Source organism: Chrysemys picta, chromosome 16, assembly GCF_011386835.1.
Source record: "Chrysemys picta bellii isolate R12L10 chromosome 16, ASM1138683v2, whole genome shotgun sequence".
In the NCBI taxonomy this organism is placed as follows: domain Eukaryota; kingdom Metazoa; phylum Chordata; order Testudines; family Emydidae; genus Chrysemys; species Chrysemys picta.
In genome coordinates, this window is record NC_088806.1 from 6,564,990 (window position 1) to 6,582,321 (window position 17,332).

Here is a 17,332-nt window from a genome sequence, read left to right on the forward strand (position 1 = left end):
GTCATGATTTTATAGACCTCTATCATATTCCCCTTAGTCGTCTCTTTTCCAAGCTGAAAAGTCTCTTTTCAATCTCTCCTCCTACAGAAGTTGTTTCATACTCCTAATCATTTTTTTGCCCTTTTCTGAACCTTTTCGAATTCCAATATATCCACATCTGCACGTAGTATTCAAGATGTGGGTGTACCATGGATTTATATAGAGGCAATATGATATTTTCTGTCTTATTATGTATCCCTTAATGATTACCAACATTCTTTTAGCTTTTTGAGTGAATGTTTTCAGAGAACTCTCCATAATGACTCCAAGATTCCTCTCTTGAGTGAAAAAGCTAATTTAGACCTCATCATTTTATATGTATAGTTGGGATTATGTTTTCCAAGGTGCTGCAATATGTGCTATCCTGACATCTAGTACTGCTGAGATCCTGCATTCAGTGATATCCCTGCCCTTCCTGTTCCCTTTCTCCACTGAACCCCACCAGCCCATGCTTACTGTTCCCAGCTTCCCCAGGACTCTCTTGTTGTCTCTGGACTTCTCTATCCGCAAGAAGCAGTGCCTGGGAGACTTGCCCTCTCTCTGGAGACTTCAATTTCTGGGACGTGGATTTATTTTCTCTGTGTTTTAGTAGACTTTTTGAAATTGAGTGTCTGTGACATTAATGACAGTACAGTCTGGACTCTTGAACAGCTGTGTCCCCTCAGTTCCCCAAGCTGGGATGCCTTTTACACTGCTTTACTGTGAGAAAAGCCACTCCTGGGCAGTTAACACACAGTCTCCAGCATGTAACTCGGTCCCAGCTACACAGTATTGAGTGCTGCTAGTCAGTGACTCACAAATTACAGTAACCCACAGGAGAACCCCAGAAAATTCTCTGCTCCCAGACTTTCCCCCAGAAATGTGCATCTTGCACTGTCCAGCACACTACTGAACAACGGAAGCTCATTTGAAGTGTCATTTCATCAGTGGAAAATGACATGCGCCAACCTTGTTATCCAAAATGAAGTTTCCAACACACTTTAATCCAAACACACTGGATAGATAAAACAATAAAACAAGATTGTCAATTACCGGAAAAAAAGATTTTAAGTGACTATGGGTAATGAGGCATAAAAGTCAGAATTGTTTACAAAAGAAATGCAAGATAAAACACAAACTAACATCTAACAAGCTAAAACAGATTCAAAGCAAATGTTTCTCGGACCATATGCTGAGACAGGCTGGCTTTCCTTTCAGCTATTTGTCTTGCTGTCTCTGAGGAAGTGGGTGGATGAGATTCTGAGGCCTGCATCGTGCAGGAGGTCAGACTAGGAGATCATAATGGTCCCTTCTGACCTTAAAGTCTATAACTGGTCTGTGGGCGTTCCCCAGAATTGTAACTTTTTCAGTAATATCATAAAGTAAAATTTCATAACTTTACGTACAGTGTTGCTACACATTTTAACAGGAAGATAATATTCAGTAGATTGTGTTTTCAAACGATACCTCACAAGCAATACTGTGTACAAAATTGATCATAATTTTCTAGAAGAGTGAACATAGGTGTACAGATGGACACCGTGTCTGTCTGTGTGTGTTCTCAGCAGATATGTGGGTATTTCAATCCCTCCTAAGCAGAATGTTCTGCATCTTCAAGGACCTGGGCAGCTGTTCCTGGGAATTCACTCATTTACTAAGTGTGACACTGTCTGGAATTGAGACACTTTATATTATTATTAATACCAATATGATAAAATTGCAGTGAATCATGCTAGATATGTCATGTAAGGTGTCAAGGAAAATGTTATGATTTTCCAAGTATGATCATTTTGTTTCTGTTTTTATCACCTTTGTACTGTGAGATATAGATATGTAGGGTATATCTGTATTCCAGACTTGTGCAGCGTTTCTGGGTGACACTCCCAGATATATTGGCGCCAGCACTGCCTACCCTGTTTGATGGCCCATCCAGGGTCATCAGCTGTACAATGAATCCATGGAAAGGATCAAGGGGATACACCTATTGAGGCAGCAAGACATGCAGGGGTATGTCTGTGTACTGAGAACGCCAATGCTTTTCCATGCCATGTGCTGTGAAGCTTGTGTTTGGGACACAGGAAGTACAAGCCACATGGAAAAAGGAATATAAAGGGCAGCTGCATCATCTCCATTTTGTCTTCAATCCCTCTTCCTACCTCTGGAGCAACTTCTCTCCAAACTGAAGCCTTGAACATAGGACTGAATGACTCATCCAAGCTGTGGCTTTGTTCCAAACAGACTTTCAAGCCAGCAATTTACCAATACCGCTAAGAACCCGATGTATAGATTTCTGAATGTATCTGACTTTTTAAATAACCTCTCACTGTACTGAACCTAGGTGCTGATTGGGAGTCAGAGAACTGGAATGCAATAAAGGGGGCTGTGTGATTTCTTTTTTCAGCTTCATGATAACCAGTGTGGGTGATCAGAAGCACAGTTTCTGACTTGTCAGTGAGTTTAACTTCAGTGTTAACTGCCAGTTTTGGGAGCATCCGCTCTCCCTTTTTCAGCCTGCCCTGACCTTGCATTTTCAGTGAAGACTAACCCAGGCACACCAGGTCTCACTAAGCACTGAAGTTAAATTAATAAAATATTTTTTATGACCAAGTCTTATGAAATCAACTAAACTCCTTTGTTTTCTGTCATCTGAGCAGGGTTACCTGTTACCCAGCCTGATGTTATCTCCTGGCTGGAACAAGGGAAAGAGACATGGGTCCCAGATTTCTAGGTTTCAGAGGAAAGAGCGATCCTGAGAGCTCCCTGCACAGGTGAGGAAACATTAAACCAACTCAAAATCTGTAAGTGCCTGAAGGAAACAGCTGGGATGCACTAAAGAAGCCCTTAGGAGGTCTCTGTTTTATTATTGTCCCTAGCAGGAGTCATGTCCTCAGGGTGAATATAGCTCATGGCTTCCTATATATCCTAGCAGACACCAGGCAGTAGCTTTCTCCTCTCCCCCTGCAAATTTGGATGGGATGTGGAGGCTGAATTGATCCCCATCTCTCTTATTTTGGGGGAAGAGTTTGGGGGAGTTCATTTCCTGATTTTTATTTGACCACCCTCCAGCACTTGTTTTGGTTTGGCCTTCCCCTTTCCATCCCTGTTTGAGGTTTCTGTCTCTATCACAGCAGGTGATGCAATGGTATGTGAGAAAGAGGAGCAGAATTCTCAGCCGGAAAATGTTGAGCAAGTGGATAAACACAGAGAATTATCACAAAGATTGAAAAGAAATACATTCAGGAGTCATGAACAGGGAAAATCATGTGAGAATCAGCACAGACCAGGGGAGAAAATGGATAAATTTATTTCCTGTTGGGAAACTCAGAAGAGCATCAAGGAAATGACAACACAGCAGGAAATCCTCATGGGAAAGAGGAAAAATACATGCAGTGAGTGTGGGAAAAACTTTACTCAAAGATTAGCCCTTTCTAATCATCAGAGAATCCACATAGGGGAAAGGCCCTATGAATGCCGTGAGGGTCGGAAAACATTCAGTCGCAGCTCGCACCTTATTAGTCATCAAACAATCCACACAGGAGAGAGGCCCTATGAATGATGTGAGTGTGGGAAAAACTTCGCTACCAGCTCAGCCCTTTCTGTTCATCAGAGAATCCACACAGGGGAGAGGCCCTATGAAAGCAATGTGTGTGGGAATACCTTCTCTGAGGGTATGTCTACACTACGGGATTAATCCGAATTCATATAATTCGAATTTGGGAAACAGATAGTATAAAGTCGAATGTATGCAGCCACACTAAGCACATTAATTCGGCGGTGTGCGTCCATGTACCGGGGCTAGCATCGATTTCTGGAGTGTTGCACTGTGGGTAGCTATCCCATAGCTATCCCATAGTTCCCGCAGTCTCCCCCACCCGTTGGAATTCTGAGTTGAGATCCCAGTGCCTGATGGGACAAAAAACATTGTTGCAGGTGGTTCTGGGTAGAGCCTCACCCCTCCCTCCCTCCCTGCATGAAACCAACGGACGGCAGACAACCATTTCGCACCTTTTTTCCTGGGTAAACACTGCAGACTCCATACCACCGCAAGCATGAAGCCTGCTCAGCTCAAGACAGCAGTCATGAACATTGTAAACACCTCGCACGTTCTCGTGGAGTTTATGCTGAGCCAGGACCAGAAAAACGAGGCGAGAAGGCAGCGGCAGCGCAGCAACAAGCGTGATGAGGACATGGACACAGACACAGAATTCTCTCAAACTGCGGGCCCCGGTGCTTTGGACATCATGTTGTTAATGGGGCAGGTTCTATCCGTGGAATGCCGATTCTGGGCCCAGGAAACAAGCACAGACTGGTGGGACTGCGTAGTGTTGCAGATATGGGATGATTCCCAGTGGCTGCGGAACTTTCACATGCGTAAGGGTACTTTCATGGAACTTTGTGACTCGCTGTCCCCTGCCCTGAAATGCCAGAATACCAAGATGAGAGAAGCCCTCACAGTTGAGAAGCGAGTCGCGATAGCCCTGTGGAAGCTTGCAACACCAGACAGCTACCGGTCAGTCGGGAATCAATTTGGAGTGGGCAAATCTACTGTGGGGGCTGCTGTGATGCAAGTAGACAAAGCAATCACTCAGTTGCTGCTACGAAAGGTAGTGACTCTGGGAAATGTGCAGGCTATAGTGGATGGTTTTGCTGCAATGGAATTCCCTAACTGTGGTAGGGCGATAGATGGAACCCATATCCCTATCTTGGCACCGGAGCACCAGGGTACCCAGTACATAAACCGCAAGGGGTACTTTTCAATGGTGCTGCAAGCACTTGTGGATCACAAGGGACGTTTCACCAACATCAACGTGGGCTGGCCGGGAAGGGTTCATGAAGCTCGCGTCTTCAGGAACACTACTCTGTTTAAAGGGCTGCAGCAAGGGACTTACTTTCCGGAGCAGAAAATAACCGTTGGGGATGTTGAAATGCCAATAGTTATTCTTGGGGACTCAGCCTACCCCTTAATGCCATGGCTCATGAAGCCATACATAGGCAGCCTGGACAGGAGTCAGGAGCTGTTCAACTACAGGCTGAGCAAGTGCAGAATGGTGGTAGAATGTGTATTTGGCCCTTTAAAAGGTTGCTGGCGATCGTTACTGACTCGCTCAGACCTCAGCCAAACCAATCTCCCCATTGTTATTTCTGCTTGCTGTGTGCTCCACAATCTCTGTGAAAGTAAGGGCGAGACCTTTATGGCAGGGTGGGAGGCTGAGGCAAATCGCCTGGCTGCTGATTACGCGCAGCCAGACACCAGGGCAATTAGAAGAGCACACCAGGATGCGCTGTGCATCAGAGAAGCTTTGAAAACCAGTTTCATGACTGGCCAGGCTACAGTGTGAAATATCTGTTTGTTTCTCCTTCATGAAAACTCGCCCCCTTTATTGACTCATTCTCTGTAAGGAACCCACCCACCCCTTCCCCCAGCTTGCTTTCAAACCAAATAAAGTCACTATCGTTTAAAAATCATTTATTCTTTATTAATAGATTATAAAAAGAGAGAGGGAACCCGGGTGGGGTTTGGGAGGAGGATCGGCGGGAAGGAAAAGGCCACTAAAAAAAGGTTAAAAAAAAGAAAGACTTTTGCTTTGGCTGTCCACTGGGGTGGAATGGGAAGGTGTACGGAGCCTCCCCCCCACCCCAAGTTCTTACACGTCTGGGTGAGGAGGCTATGGAACATGGGGAGGGGGGTTATACAGGGGCTGTAGCGGCACTCTGTTATCCTGCTGCCGTTCCTGAAGCTCCACCAGACGCCGGAGCACGTCTGTTTGCTCACGCAGCAGCCGCAGCGTTGCATCCTGCCTCCTCTGATCTTCCTGCCGCCACCTCTCATCTCGAGCGTCCCTTCTGTCCTCACGTTGGTCCCTCCTGTCCTCACGTTCACTGTCTTCTTTCCTATACTTTGAAACCGTGTCCTTCCACTCATTCAGATGAGCTCTGTCACTGCGGCTGGATTCCATAATTTCTGCGAACATCTCATCTCGCGTCTTCTTTTTCCGACACCTTATCTGTGATAGCCTTCGGGACGGAGGAGGGAGGCTTGAAGAATTTGCAGCTGCTGGAGGGAGGGAAAAAAGGAGAGAATTTTTTAAAAAGATACATTTTGCAGAACAATGCTTATACTCTTTCACGGTGACCAACACTATTCACATTACATAGCACATGTGATTTCTGTGTAAGGTCGTATTTTGCCTCTTAATATTGAGTGCCTGTGGCTTTGCTGCTAGAGATCATAGACGCAGGTCCGGGCAACAGAATTCGGCTTGCATGCGGCCATGGTAAGCCATTGTCTTTTGGCTTCTGCGGCCTCCTTTCCCACATACCAAGCAAAGCCCGTTGAGTGCTGCGGTTTTCCTGTTAACATTCAGCAGCAGAAAACAAACTAACCACCCCCATCCAATTCTCTGGGATGATCGTTTTATCCCTCCCCCCACCGCGTGGCTGGAATCAGGGAAGATCCCTGCAGAAACCAAACTAACCCCACGCCTCCCCTCCCACCATGAATTATCTGGGATGATTGCTGTACCCCTCCCCACACCGCGTGGCTGGGAACAGGGAAGATCCCTGCTAGCCAAACGCGAAAAGCTCATGGCCAATTCCCCACCACCACCTGCGCTTGGCTAACTGCAGGGAAGGATTTCTTTTCAGCCACAGGCAAACAGCCCAGTAGGAACGGCCACCTCTGTCCCCTTAATTAAATTCCCATATTTCAACCAGGTTACCATGAGCGATATCACTCTGCTGAGGATAACACAGCGAGATAAAGAACGGATGTTGCTTGAATGCCAGCAAACACTGGGACCATACGCTGCCAGGCTTTGTCATGCAATGATACCAGATTACTTGCTGCAAGCATGGCGCGGTCACGTGTCCTACCATGGAGGACGGAATAAGGCTGCACTGCCCAGAAACCTTGTGGCAAGGCTTTTGGAGTACCTCCAGGAGAGCTTCATGGAGATGTCCCTGGAGGATTTCCGCTCCATCGCCAGACACGTTAACAGACTTTTCCAGTAGCTGTACTGGCTGCGAATGCATCCCAAGTCCTCAGGGCAAAGTAATCATTAAAAGCCCTTGCTTTTAAAACAAGTTTTATATTTTAAAAGGTAAACTCACCTGAGGTCCCTTCCATGGGGTCGTGGTCTTGGATACTGGGTTGGGAGGGTACTTCAGTCAGGCTGAGAAAAAGATCCTGGCTGTTGGGGAGAACGGAGTGCTGGGTGCTCTCTGCAAGCTCATCCTCCTCCTCTTCCCCGTCCGCAGAATCCTCAGGTGTATCTGATGAGATGATCCCCACCTCAGAATCCACGGTCAGAGGTGGGGTAGTGGTGGCGGCCCCCCCTAGAACTGCATGCAGGTCGGCGTAGAAGCGGCATGTCCGTGGCTCTGACCCGGAGCGACCGTTTGCCTCCTTTGTTTTTTGATAGGCTTGTCTGAGCTCCTTGACTTTCATGTGGCACTGATCTGAGTGCCTATTGTGGCCTCTCTCCATCATGCCCTTGGAGATTTTTTCAAAAGTTTTGGCATTTCGTCTTTTTGAAGGAAGTTATGCTAGCACTGAATCCTCTCCCCATATAGCGATCAGATCCAGTACCTCCCGTACGGTCCATGCTGGTGCTCTTTTTCGATTATCGGCCTGCATGGTTACCTGTGCTGATGAGCTATCTGTGGTCACCTGTGCTCTCCACGCTGGGCAAACAGGAAATGAAATTCAAATGTTCGCGGGGCTTTTCCTGTCTACATGGCCAGTGCATCCGAGTTCAGATTGCTGTCCAGAGCGGTCACAATGGTGCACTGTGGGATAGCTCCCGGAGGCCAATACCATCGAATTGTGGCCACACTAACCCTAATTCGAAATGACAAAATCGATTTTGGCGCTACTGCGCTCGTTGGGGTGGAGTACAGAAATCGATTTAAAGAGCCCTTTATTTCGAATTAAATGGCTTCGTTGTGTGGACGGGTGCAGGGTTAATTCGATTTAACGCTGCTAAATCCGAATTAAAGTCAAAGTGTAGACTAGACCTTAGGGTCCAAAGAATTGTTTGTACAACTCCACTTCCTAGTTCAGTGTGTCTCATTACTGTTCCAGTGGATGCCAGGGTTAGATTGAGAACAATCATCCTTCACTGCTTGGATCCAAAGAGAGAGTGCTTCATAGGATATTTCTTCCCTGTGGATCCCAAACTGACTGCCTGGTTGGGTAACAAGGACTTTCAGGCTGTAGAAATGATGGTAACCAACAAGGCAGCAAATGTGTCAAACTCCAATTTCAGACTTCTGGATACTCGAATGTTGAGTCCTGATTCTAAGGTTTTGTGTCTGACGCTATGGCTACACAATAAAGCTGATGTTGGTGCAGCTGTAGCACTGCTATTACAGATGCTGTCCGCCAATGGGAGAAATCTCTCCCCTAGGACTTTATTAGTCCAGCCCCCACAAGCGGCGGTGGCTATGTTGGCAGGAGAAGCTCTCCTGCTGATGTAGTGTTATCTCACAGGGGAGTAGGGCTGTGTAACTACATTGCTCACCAGTGTGTATTTTTCACACCCCTGAGCAATATAGTTATACCGATAAATGTCTTTAGTGTAGACCAGACCTTAGTTTTCTCTTGTGTTTTATGTATTTACATCACTTCTCCTCTACCTCCTCCTACTTTGAAAGATTAAAAAATGTGAAAAGAGAGGTATTTTTCCTCATGATGCAAACATTCCCATATAGGAGACCCCTTCCACCAACACACATGGCAAAAGAGCCAGAGATCTGTGAGTTCATAGAAGTGGTTGGGACAAACCAGAACTTGAGCTAAGGATCAGTTGTTGGCAATGGGGATTACAATAAAACTAACATATACGAGAAGAATTTGTGATTTTTAAATATGTTATTGGTACCAATGAAAATGAAATTATATGAAGTTATTGGTTAAAGAATAAGAGACTAATTGATAATTGGAATTATTTTGGAAAACGGAAAGTTGTCTTGTTTTTTGTTAGTCATACAGGAAATGATGGCTAATCTTAAATTTAATTTGATTTAATTTACCCCATGTAGTGTAAGGAGTTCTGATAGAAAACCTCCCTCCAAAGGCTGGAATGGGAGAATGTGTGAGAGAGAGTGTATAAGAGAATATAGGCCCAGTATAGATATAAATTTTTTGTATATCAAATAGAACTTATTTTGCTTAGCTTCAAAGTTAATGTCTATTAAAAGGAAAACTAATCGAGGAGACAAGTTGTATAACTTTTTACCCACTTAGCCTGTAAGGATCAATGAGATTTTCTCTAATTTGCAAAGGAAAGGCATGACATCTGTCATAGGATGTGTCCAGCAGGTAGGAAAGCTGCAATCGTCAACCATCAATATCAAGGAAAAGGCTGAACTCCACTGCCTTTCATATCTAAAAGCCATCTAGAGGCTGATCTACAATGAAAAGCTATGTTGACATAGCCACATCTCTCAGGGGTGTGAAAAATCTACTCCACAGAGAAGTAGTTAATGTGAGCCCAAGTGTAGACAGTGTTAGGTTGTCAGAAGAATACTTCCAGTGTTTGAAGTGTAGACATAGTCTTAGGGCTGGTCTACAGTACGCGGTTATTTCGGAATTAGCCGAGTTAATTCGAAATAAAACTAATTCCGTCCACATGCCCAAATCATGTTATTCGATTTAACGGGCTCTTAAATCCGGTTTCTGTTCTCCACCTCGGCAAGTGGAGTAGTGCTAAAATTGATATCGCAGTTCCAGATTAGAGGTACTGTGGATGCAATTCAACATTATTGGCCTCCAGGAGCTATCCCAGAATGCTTCCTTGTGACCGCTCTGGACAACACTCTCAACTCTGATGCACTTGTCAGGTAGGCAGTAAAAGCCCCGGGAACTTTTGAATTTAATTTCCTTTTTGTCCACTGTGGTGAGCTCATCAGCACAGGTGACCATCAGGACAGTCCACCATCACAGGCGACCATGCAGAGTCCATCATCATGGGAGACCACGCAGTCCTGGATACGTAGACGAGCTCCAGCATGGTCTGAACGGGAGGTACTGGATCTCATCACATGTTGGGGAGATGAATCTGTTATGGGAGAACTACGTTCCAAAAAAAGAAATGCAAATACACTTCTACCCCGATATAATGCTGTCCTTGGGAGCCAAACAATCTTACCACGTTATAGGTGAAACCGTGTTATATCAAACTTGCTTTGATGCACCGGAGTGCACAGCCCCACCCCCTGGAGTGCTGCTTTACCGCATTATATCCGAATTCGTGTTATATTGGGTTGTGTTATATTGGGGTAGAGGTGTACGTACGCTAAAGTCTCCAGGGCCATGACGGAAAGAGGCTACTCCAGGGACACAGAGCAGTGTTGTGTAAAAATCAAGGAGCTCAAGCAAGCGTACCAAAAAGCCAGGGAGGCAAACAGGCTCTCTGGGTCACAGCCCCATACATGCTGCTTCTACTGTGAACTGCATGCAATTATGTGGGGTGATGCCACCACTACCCCATCACTGTCCGTGGACACCTGCAAGTTGGAAGTTGCACTGAGCAAGGAGGATGACTTTTTGGAGGATGAAGAGGAGAAGGAGGACAGTGCACAAGTGACAAGTGGGGAATCTGTTTTCCCTCCCCACTCTTAACTTTAGGGTACAGATGTGGGGACCTGTATGAAAGACCCCCTAAGCTTATTTACCAGCTTAGGTTAACAGTAAGCTGCCACCACTAAGAGTGTTCCAAATCTTAGGGAAGAGCCACTTGGAACTCTGCCTTTCCCCAAATATCTCGCAAGTCCCTAGCCCCCCCCTTTCCTGGGCAGACTTGAGACTAATTCCCTCCCCCCCAATTCCCAACACCCCTTTTCCTGGGTAGGCTTGAGAGTATACCCTCACCAATTAGTTCTGGTGAACACAGATCCAAACCCTTGGATCTTAAAACAATGAACAATCAATCAGGTTCTTAAAAGAAGAATTTTAATTAAAGAAAAAAGGTGAAAGGAGTACCTCTGTAAGATTGTCTGAGATGATCTTTCATTCTAATCAAATTCAAAACACAGAGGGTTTCCCTCTGGGCAAAACTTTAGTTACACAAAGAACCCAAATTTATTCTCCCTCTACTTTTATTTTCTTTTTGTGATTTCTTTTGCAAAATAATCTAATACATTCCTTCTCTAAATACTCACTACCCTATAGGAGTGGGATGGTTCCTTCTTTCTCTCTGTCCGACAAAAGCACATACCCAGCACAGACAAAAGACTTTTTCCCCCTTCCAGATTTTAAATTATCTTGTCTCCTTATTGGTCCTTCTGGTCAGGTGTCAGCTAGGTTATGTGAGCTTCTTAACCCTTTACAGGTCAAAGAGGAATTAACCCTTAACTGTATGTTTATGACACGCCCCCCAAATCATAGATAGTGCTAGACAACACTGGCTATGATTTCTTCCTAGAACATTAGGAGGAAACAGAATTTATAAGACAAATGCACCTTTACATATACTACTGATTATGCAAAAACTAACTTTTTCACATTTCAAGGACGATTCTAACCAGTTGATTCTGGGAAACTTTCACGGGAGAGTGCATCAGCCACTTGGTTAGAAGCTCCTGAAATGTGTTGTATTTCAAAATCATAGAATCATAGAATCATAGAATCATAGAATATCAGAGTTGGAAGGGACCTCAAGAGGTCATCTAGTCCAACCCCCTGCTCAAAGCAGGACCAATTCCCAGCTAAATCATCCCAGCCAGGGCTTTGTCAAGCCGGGCCTTAAAAACCTCCAAGGAAGGAGACTCCACCACCTCCCTAGGTAACGCATTCCAGTATTTCACCACCCTCCTAGTGAAATAGTTTTTCCTGATATCCAACCTGGACCTCCCCCACTGCAACTTGAGACCATTGCTCCTTGTTCTGTCGTCTGCCACCACTGAGAACAGCCGAGCTCCATCCTCTTTGGAACCCCCCTTCAGGTAGTTGAAGGCTGCTATCAAATCCCCCCTCATTCTTCTCTTCTGGAGACTAAACAATCCCAGTTCCCTCAGCCTCTCCTCATAAGTCATGTGCTCCAGACCCCTAATCATTTTTGTTGCCCTCCGCTGGACTCTTTCCAATTTTTCCACATCCTTCTTGTAGTGTGGGGCCCAAAACTAGACACAGTATTCCAGATGAGGCCTCACCAATGTCGAATAAAGGGGAACGATCACGTCCCTCGATCTGCTGGCAATGCCCCTACTTATACAGCCCAAAATGCCGTTAGCCTTCTTGGCAACAAGAGCACACTGTTGACTCATATCCAGCTTGTCGTCCACTGTGACCCCTAGGTCCTTTTCTGCAGAACTGCTACCTAGCCATTCGGTCCCTAGTCTGTAGCAGTGCATGGGATTCTTCCGTCCTAAGTGCAGGACTCTGCACTTGTCCTTGTTGAACCTCATCAGGTTTTTTTCGGCCCAATCTTCTAATTTGTCAAGGTCCCTCTGTATCCGATCCCTACCCTCTAGTGTATCTACCACGCCTCCTAGTTTAGTGTCATCTGCAAACTTGCTGAGAGTGCAGTCCACACCATCCTCCAGATCATTAATAAAGATATTAAACAAAACCGGCCCCAGGACCAACCCTTGGGGCACTCCGCTTGAAACCGGCTGCCAACTAGACATGGAGCCATTGATCACTACCCGTTGAGCCCGACGATCTAGCCAGCTTTCTATCCACCTTACAGTCCATTCATCCAGCCCATACTTCTTTAACTTGGCGGCAAGAATACTGTGGGAGACCGTATCAAAAGCTTTGCTAAAGTCAAGGAATAACACATCCACTGCTTTCCCCTCATCCACAGAGCCAGTTATCTCATCATAGAAGGCAATTAGGTTAGTCAGGCACGACTTCCCCTTCATGAATCCATGCTGACTGTTCCTGATCACTTTCCTCTCCTCTAAATGTTTCAGAATTGATTCCTTGAGGACCTGCTCCATGATTTTTCCAGGGACTGAGGTGAGGCTGACTGGCCTGTAGTTCCCCGGATCCTCCTTCTTCCCTTTTTTAAAGATGGGCACTACATTAGCCTTTTTCCAGTCATCTGGGACCTCCCCCGATCGCCATGAGTTTTCAAAAATAATGGCTAATGGCTCTGCAATCTCACCCGCCAACTCCTTTAGCACCCTCGGATGCAGCGCATCCGGCCCCATGGACTTGTGCACGTCCAGTTTTTCTAAATAGTCCCGAACCACTTCTTTCTCCACAGAGGGTTGGTCACCTTCTCCCCATGCTGTACTGCCCAGTGCAGCAGTCTGGGAGCTGACCTTGTGCGTGAAGACAGAGGCAAAAAAATCATTGAATACATTAGCTTTTTCCACATCCTCGGTCACTAGGTTGCCTCCCCCTCATTCAGTAAGGGGCCCACACTTTCCTTGATTTTCTTCTTGTTGCTAACATACCTGAAGAAACCCTTCTTGTTACTCTTAACATCTCTTGCTAACTGCAACTCCAAGTGTGATTTGGCCTTCCTGATTTCACTCCTGCACGCCTGAGCAATATTTTTATACTCCTCCCTGGTCATTTGTCCAATCTTCCACTTCTTGTAAGCTTCTTTTTTGCGTTTAAGATCAGCAAGGATTTCACTGTTTAGCCAAGCTGGTCGCCTGCCATATTTACTATTCTTTCTACACATCGGGATGGTTTGTTCCTGCAACCTCAATAAGGATTCTTTAAAATACAGCCAGCTCTCCTGGACCCCTTTGCCCTTCATGTTATTCTCCCAGGGGATCCTGCCCATCTGTTCCCTGAGGGAGTCAAAGTCTGCTTTTCTGAAGTCCAGGGTCTGTATTCTGCTGCTCTCCTTTCTTCCTTGTGTCAGGATCCTGAACTTGACCATCTCATGGTCACTGCCTCCCAGGTTCCCATCCACTTTTGCTTCCCCTACTAGTTCTTCCCTGTTTGTGAGTAGCAGGTCAAGAAAAGCTTTGCCCCTAGTTGGTTCCTCCAGCACTTGCACCAGGAAATTGTCCCCTACACTATCCAAAAATTTCCTGGATTGCCTGTGCACCGCTGTATTGCTCTCCCAGCAGATATCAGGGTGATTAAAGTCTCCCATGAGAACCAGGGCCTGCGATCTAGCAACTTCTGCTAGTTGCCAGAAGAAAGCCTCGTCCACCTCATCCCCCTGGTCTGGTGGTCTATAGCAGACTCCAACCACGACATCACCCTTGTTGCTCACACTTCTCAACTTTATCCAGAGACTCTCAGGTTTTTCTGCAGTTTCATACCGGAGCTCTGAGCAGTCATACTCCTCTCTTACATACAACGCAACTCCCCCACCTTTTCTGCCCTGCCTGTCCTTCCTGAACAGTTTATATCCATCCATGACAGTACTCCAGTCATGTGAGTTATCCCACCAAGTCTCTGTTATTCCAATCACATCATAGTTCCCTGACTGTGCCAGGACTTCCAGTTCTCCCTGCTTGTTTCCCAGGCTTCTTGCATTTGTGTATAGGCACTTAAGATAACTCATTGATCGTCCCTCTTTCTCAGCATGAGACAGGAGTCCTCCCCTCTTGTGCTCTCCTGCTTGCGCTTCCTCCTTGGAGAGCTAAACTCCAGCGAAGAAGTTTTTTGTTATTGTCCTTGACGGTGTGAAGCCATTTCAGCGCAACGTGGTCGGTTTGTAATTGAAAACGCCATCCCCAAACGTATGGGCGTAGCTTTTTCCAGCGCGTACACAATGGCGAAGCATTCCCTTTTGCTGATTGACCAGTGGCTTTCCCTCTCAGATAGTTTCTTGCTGAGAAACACGACAGGATGTAATTCTTGATCCTGTCCTTTCTGCATTACAACTGCTCACACACCACACTTGGATGTATCTGTGGTTACTAGGAATGGTTTGTCAAAGTCTGGGTCCCTTAGCACAGGGTCAGACATGAGTGTTGCCTTAAGCTGGTTAAAGGCCTTCTGACACTCATCAGTCCACTGAACTGCATTTGGCTGTTTCTTTTTGGTTAGGTCTGTCAGTGGGGTGCGATGTGGGTGTAGTGTGGTACAAATGGCCTGTAATATCCGGCCAAGCCTAAGAAGGATTGGACCTGTTTCTTTGACTTTGGGACAGGCCACTTTTGGATAGCATCAACTTTGGCCTGTAGGGGGTTTATAGTTCCTTGATCCACCTGGTGTCCAAGGTAAGTAATTCTGTTTAGGCCTATTTGACACTTTTTAGCCTTAACAGTTAGTCCTGCTTGCCTTATGCACTCAAAGACTTTTTTCTGGTGCTCCGGGTGTTCTGCCCATGAATCAGAAAAAATGGCCGCATCATCGAGGTAGGTAACTGCAGATTCTTCCAATCCCGCTAGGAGACCATCTACAAGTCTCTGGAAGGTGGCGGGTGCATTTCGCAGCCCGAGAGGGAGCACATTAAATTCATATCTCCCTGCATGGGTGATGAAGGCTGACCTTTCCTTGGCGGGTTCATCTAGCGGTACTTGCCAGTACCCCTTGGTTAAGTCTAAGGTAGAGATGAACTGGGCATGTCCCAGTTTCTTCAATAGTTCATCTGTGCGTGGCATTGGATAGTTGTCGGGATGAGCTTCAGCATTTAGCTTACGGTAGTCCACGCAAAAGTGTATCTCCCCATCTGGTTTGGGAACTAGAACCACTGGAGATGCTCATGCACTGTTAGAGGGGCGGATTACACCCATCTGTAGCATGTCCTGGATCTCCTGTTCTATAGCAGTTTTGGCCTGAGGAGCCACCCGGTAGGGTTGGGCTCTAATTGGGCAAGCATTACCTGTGTCAATGGAGTGGTATGCCCGTTCGGTCCGCCCTGGAGTGGCTGAGAACATTGTTGCAAAGCTAGTGCACAACTTCTTGATCTGCTGTCGCTGCAGACATCCAAGGGTCGTGGAGAAGTTCACCTCTTCCACGCCACCGTCACTTTTCCCTTCGTAGTAGATACCTTCAGGCCACTCTGCGTCATCTGTTCCCTGGGCTGTAAACTGGAAAAGCTTTAATTCTCTGGAATAAAAGGGCTTTAGAGAATTAACATAGTATACCTTAGGCTTTATTTTTGAGGTGGGGGATGCAATGAGATAATTAACAGCTCCCAGGCGCTCTTGGACCGTGAATGGCCCTTAACACGACACTTCCATTTTATGGGCCTGGAGCTCCTTTAAGATCATGACGTGGTCTCCTACTTTGAAGGACCGCTCTCTGGAATGTTTATCATACCAGGCCTTTTGCTCTTCCTGAGCATCCTTTAGGTTTTCTTTAGCAAGGGCTAAAGAGTTTCGGAGGGTGCTTTGTAGGTTGCTTACAAAGTCTAGAATGTTAGTTCCTGGAGAAGGCGTAAACCCCTCCCATTGCTGCTTCACCAACTGTAATGGCCCCTTAACCTCGCGGACATACACAAGTTCAAAGGGTTCAAACCCTAAACTGGGATGTGGTACAGCCCTGTAGGGAAAAAGCAACTACTGCAACACTAGGTTCCAATAACTGGAGTGATCATTTACGAATTTATGTATCATGGCCCCCAAAGTTCCATGAAACCTCTCCACCAGGCCATTGGTTTGATGGTGGTAAGGGGTGGCAACCAAGTGATTCACCCCATGAGCTTCCCATAGGTTTTTCATGTTCCCTGCCAGGAAATTAGTTCCTGAATCTGTAAGGATGTCGGAGGGCCAACCTACCCTGGCAAAAATGTCTGCTAATGCCTGGCACATACTTTTAGCCCTGGTGTTGCTTAAAGGTACTGCTTCTGGCCATCGGATGGCAAAATCCATGAAAGTTAGTATGTACTGTTTTCCTCTGGGTGTCTTTTTTTGGAAAAGGACCCAGAATATTCACAGCTACTCGCTGAAATGGAACCTCAGTTATGGGGAGTGGCTGGAGAGGTGCTTTGACCTGGTCTTGGGGTTTTTCCCACTCGTTGGCACACCTCACAGGACCGGACATAATTAGCAACGTCCTTGCCCATTCCCTCCCAGTGGAAGGACTTCGCCAAACAGTCTTTGGTTCTGTTCACTCCAGAATGGCCACTAGGATGATCGTGGGCTAAGCTCAAGAGCTTTACCCGATACTTAGTTGGAACTACTAACTGTCTTTCAGGATGCCAGTCTTTCTGGTGGACACCAGGAAGACTGGTATCCTCAGAGTCTCCTTGTATAAAAGTCCTTGTTCTACAACAAACTGGGATCAGTTAGTTGAGCTGAGAGGCGGTGGGGTGCTCCATGCCGCCGCCCAAGCTTTCTGGAGGCTGTCATCTGTTTCCTGCTTGGCTTGGAACTGTTCCCTTGATACTGGAGACATCAGTTCCTCCTTGGATTGTGGGCTTGGGCTTGGTCCCTCTGGAAGCTATGC

The 17,332-nt window shown here is 46.2% G+C and overlaps 1 protein-coding gene across 1 annotated transcript; it reads right to left on the reverse strand.

The window, feature by feature from the left end:
- Positions 1-5,570: 5,570 nt before the first annotated feature.
- Positions 5,571-8,294, reverse strand: LOC135975969 (uncharacterized). The gene is made up of 2 exons (XM_065570145.1): positions 7,129-8,294; positions 5,571-6,073 (listed from the first exon to the last, which is right to left on the reverse strand). Exons 1-2 carry the CDS (start codon positions 7,505-7,507, stop codon positions 5,685-5,687), a joined length of 768 nt encoding a protein of 255 aa, XP_065426217.1. The 5' UTR covers positions 7,508-8,294; the 3' UTR covers positions 5,571-5,684.
- Between the last annotated feature and the right edge of the window lie 9,038 nt (positions 8,295-17,332).